The sequence below is a fragment of the Anneissia japonica genome, unplaced genomic scaffold (genome assembly GCF_011630105.1).
Source record: "Anneissia japonica isolate Jap-2015-1 unplaced genomic scaffold, ASM1163010v1 scaffold987_len1640505_cov201, whole genome shotgun sequence".
Taxonomy (NCBI): domain Eukaryota; kingdom Metazoa; phylum Echinodermata; class Crinoidea; order Comatulida; family Comatulidae; genus Anneissia; species Anneissia japonica.
The window spans coordinates 62987-68015 of NW_022714175.1; the positions used below are offsets into that span (position 1 = coordinate 62987).

General features: G+C 34.4%; 1 protein-coding gene across 1 annotated transcript in view; it reads left to right on the forward strand.

Annotated features, from left to right (window-relative positions):
- Positions 1–98: 98 nt before the first annotated feature.
- Positions 99–5029, forward strand: part of LOC117108981 (1-aminocyclopropane-1-carboxylate synthase-like protein 1) — a gene marked incomplete at its 3' end in the record, with an annotated part of 7206 nt that continues 2275 nt past the window's right edge. The window contains 5 exon segments of the mRNA XM_033251196.1: positions 99–186; positions 879–976; positions 1437–1514; positions 1948–2048; positions 2722–2863. Of these exon segments, the coding sequence (XP_033107087.1) occupies positions 120–186; positions 879–976; positions 1437–1514; positions 1948–2048; positions 2722–2863 (486 nt within the window).

A 5029-nucleotide genomic window follows, 5' to 3' on the forward strand; every position in this document is an offset into this window, starting at 1 on the left:
CTTAATAATATATATATTAAATATGCCTAATAATAGTGCATAAATAATATGTACAGTGCATAAATAATATTGGGATAATATGTAAATAATATTGCTATTTTCCATGATTTTATGTATAGATGGTGGTTATGAATGGATGTGGTTCGGTTATAGAAACAATTGCATTTGCCATCTGTGATGCAGGAGGTTAGGTTCTTTTCTCATTCAACAGTAATTACCAAAGTTAATGCTCGATAAATCAAGTATCACTTTTACTACATAATTTATTAAAACATATCGCAAGTGTTTGTTTTGAAGTGTGTGACACAGTGGTAAGTTATTATAATAGATTAGGATGAGAATTAATTTTAAGAAAACCTTTTTGACCCATCCAAAAATTGATTCCCAAACAATTATAGGGTCTATGAAAAATATTATAGAAATTTTTTATACATCTGTTAATTAACAAGATTTTCAATAAAACCTAATAGATTTATATAATAAAACTTCAAAGAACATCACATAGTATATTTTTAATAGGAATAGTACCCTTACAGTTATATTGCCGGTAATAATAAAGCTTTATTTCTCTGCTCGTATTCTATTATATTTGTTCAACGTTAAAATTACAACATATACTGGTATACCCTATAATTTGACCAAAAATAGCCACAAAAATATAATGTAAAGTAGTCTTTTGATATGGAATGTGTCTCACCCAATATCTATCATCAATGTTATCAGAAAATTTCATTACAAATTTATAATTTAAAAATCTAAACAAATAACATCAAACCATTTGCATTAACTAGGAACAACATTGCAAGGCTTGAATATACTATAGGCATCGGAATGTAATGTTTTTAATATAATATCATTTATTGCTTATGTTTTTAAAGACGCATTTATGACACCAAGTCCATACTATGGGGGCATAATGCAAGACTCAATTCTCAGAGCTAAAGTCAACATCCATCCAGTCCATCTCCACTCAGAGGTAAGCTGTAAGAGTGTAAACCAGAGTGTTTGCCCGAACTTTAAAAAAAAATAAAAGAGGAGGCCGTTTTTTTATATCTTTTATTTCATTTGATTTAGTTTGTCAAATTTATATAGCCTATCCAGACTATCACATTTTATTTGACAAGAATGTGTGTCATTCCTAAATGTGGTCATGATGACATCACATCATATAATGTATAAGCATTTCATGACTATATAAGGGCATACGAACAGTTTTTTGTCAAAGAAAATTTGGTAGTCTGAAATGTTTTTGGAATAGGAATATTACCACTATTAGGATACAGCAATAAAGAAGGATTACAATGCTTGAGGGAGGGGGACGACTAAGGCCGTGTTTGGTACTATTTCACTCTGGGAAATATACAGTCACAATGATGTTTTATTGTACTGTAGTTCTATATAGGAATTGAGAAGATGTTTAAACATTTCCATTACAGATAAAAGAAAATGAAACAAAACCATATCAACTAACAGTTGAAAAACTTGAGAAAAGTTTAGAAGAAGCAAAAGCAAAGGTTGGTTAATTTCGGCTCTGCCGTCTAAGCACAAATTGTTCCACAGCATAAATGTAGTTTTTTATATTTCATATGCTTTTGGTCCATTGGCCTGAAGGGGATAGGTAAGTTAATTTGGTAAAAAGGCCTTTGAAAGCTACAGTATACATGCCTGCTAACATTGAAGATTATTATTTCCATCATTGATTGAATAAAAAATTTGATGCTAAAAAAATTTGATTTGATTAAAAAAAAATCAAGACACTTTTCACTGTTTCCAAGTGGGTTGGGTGGGGGAATCCCCAATGACCCTCCCGGAAACTGAAAGCTTGTAGCACTGCATGGTGCTATTCAGTAATGTAGGTTATCATGTTTTATGGCCTATATTTGATATGATTTACCACATTTCTTTGATAGTTTAATAATCTACCTTATATTCTTTTTAATTTTTCAGGGGATAAATATCTGTGGACTGTTTCTCGTGAATCCTCATAACCCGCTAGGTGAAATATATTCAACCGAGTTGATCAAAGATTGTCTCCAGTTTTGTCATAAGTAAGTTATAGATAGCAGCTTTGCTTAGTCGGCTAAACTGGTTGTAGCTACTCTCTTATACACATCTAGATGTGTATAAGAGACAGGGATTCTAGTCGTGATGATGTGTTTCGGCTGGATTCAAGTTGCGATTATACTAATAAAAAATACTGTAGTAATAATACTGTAATAATACCATTATAATCATATTAATAAGACTGTAAAACAATTATAGGTAATATAATAATAGAGCTGAATCCAAGTTACAATAGCGCACCGTCTTTTGGATGAGACGTTTAAGCCGTTGATCCCGTATGCATTATGGGCCATGTGCACGTTTAAAAAATGCAGTGCACTCTTTGTAAAAGAGTAGGGGATTGTCTTCAGGTGTACTGCCCACTCACCACCAGAAGGAACGCACTGGAACTAAGTCTTCTTCTGACTCATGAGTTATCCTTGGTGTTTACACCGAATAAATCTATCCAAGTACTCAAGCCAAACTTCATTTCTAAAGAATATATATTAGCTGTTAAATATGCATTTAATTTATCTGATAGTGGAGTTGTTTTTAATCAGAGAAAATCCAGCTGTCACAGGAATGGAAACCAGTCCCCATCATAACAACCATTATTCAACTCCACTAGATATGCATGTTCATACATATTTATATACAGTGCTTTCTATTTATCTTAAGGCATTCTATCCATATAATATTTGATGAAATATACCTGACGAGTGTGTTTAAAGAAGGTGTCCAGCCTACTAGCATCCTTCAATTCAAACCAGAAGATATTCCAGACCCTGAGAGAACCCATCTGATATGGGGCTTTAGTAAGGTAATACAGGATTCCAATCATTATTTCTAAAGTTGGGCACTTACTGCGCCCGAGGCTCGCCAGCCGACGCAATTCTATCGAAGACACAACGCCATGTTGTGTGCACAATGGATCGTTTTTAATGATGATCCGTTGCGGCGTCACATCCTCTTGCGCTCAAAGGTAGCGGAGTTGGATTTGTCGGCCGGCGGTGTACAACGCAGTGGGTGCCCGGCTTTAGGTGGATTATGAAGATGATTATGATAATAACTAAATTTAATGCATGATATAATTTATGTTCATCTTATGCCCTTTCCGGACTATCAAATTTTATTTGACAAAAACTTGTGACATTAAATCAACATCAACCTCCTTTACCAAAAAAGTTGGTCTACCAACCTCTTCGTGACTCCTCTATTAGATCTTTTGGACAATGGATCACCCAAGAGGATTGGTCTTTAATTTATTCTGAACCAGATGCAGAGAACAAGCTTTTGTTATTTCAAGAATCATTAATTTCGCATTATAAACAACACTTCACTGAAGTTACCATTATTCAAAAACCTAAAGATAAACCATGGATCAACAGCACCATTAGAAGATTAATAGAGCAGCGTGAGGCTGAATTTAAAGTTAATGGTAAATCATATGCTTTTAAGGAAATTCGAAATAAGATTCAAAAAGAAATCTGTAAGGCCAAAAAACAAATGTATAGAAGAAAGATAAAAAATCTTAGACGAACTGAACCAGGAAAATGGCATCAACAGGTTAGACTGCTAACCGGAGTACATAAAAAAAACCCTCCATTGTTACATCAAATGAATAAAGAACCAAGTATTCTCGCTGAAGAATTAAATTTACACTTTGCAAAAATTTGCTCGCAATTACCAGCCCTGGATATCACAAAGTTACCTACATATTTACCTGTGTTACCGCCACCAACCATCACCAGAAACGAGGTGTACACTCAACTTCGTCGTCTCAATACATCTAAAGCTGGCCACCCGAGTGACCTCCCTATAAGACTCATTAAAGAATTTGCATTTGAGATAGCAGAGCCGCTGACTATTATCTTCAACTCCTGTCTAATTCAGGGAACTTTTCCGAATTTGTGGAAAATAGCATCCATTACCCCTGTCCCCAAAGTAAAGCGAGCAAAAGATTTTGCAAGTTTTAGACCTTTCTCTATAACTCCAATTTTAGCTCGCATCTTTGAAGGTTTCTTAGCAGAATGGGTAATGGATGATATGAAACACAATATTGATACTCAGCAGTTTGGTAATATCAAAGGCAGTTCTGTTAATCACTATCTAATAAGTATGTTGGACACAATACTATGTGGACTTGAAAAACCTGGACATTTTGTTAATGTTTGCACGGTAGACTTTGAAAAAGCCTTCGATATTATTGACCACACGATTGCAGTTCACAAGCTAATCAAAATGAATGTCAACCCCTCGATTATTCCTATCATTGCTAATTTTCTGACTAACCGTAAACAGTCTGTTAAATTCCTAGGTGAAATTTCCTCCACACTTACATTCTCGTGTGGTGTCCCGCAAGGGACAAAACTTGGTCCAATTATTTTTCTTGCTATGATTAACGATGCAGCCATGTCAACTGAAAACAGATGGAAATATGTGGACGATCTCAGCATTATTGATATTGTCAATCGGAATCATGTTAACCAAAGTAGGTTACAAGTTCTCATGAATAACCTCAATCAATGGTGTAAAGACAACTCAATGAAACTCAAACCCCAGAAATGTTATAACATGACAATTAGTTTCCTTAATGGTGACATTGTAAATAATAATAATATTGTATTGGATAATCATTCCCTTGAACCGGTCCTATCTCTCAAACTCCTGGGTGTGACAATACAATCAGATCTAAAATGGAACACCCACGTAAATGATATGATACGTAAAGCTTCTTGTCGCATTTATATGATTAGCTGCCTGAAAAGAAATGGAGTGGATCAATCTGATCTTATATTTGTTTATCTTACCTATATTCGACCACTTCTGGAATTTGCATGCCCTGTTTGGACTACCAGTATTACTTCAGCACAAAGTTATAACATTGAACGGGTACAAAAAAGAGTACTACGAATTATTACCTGTCTCTTATACACATCTAGATGTGTATAAGAGACAGACACTGCACTACGTTACTAGGAAAACC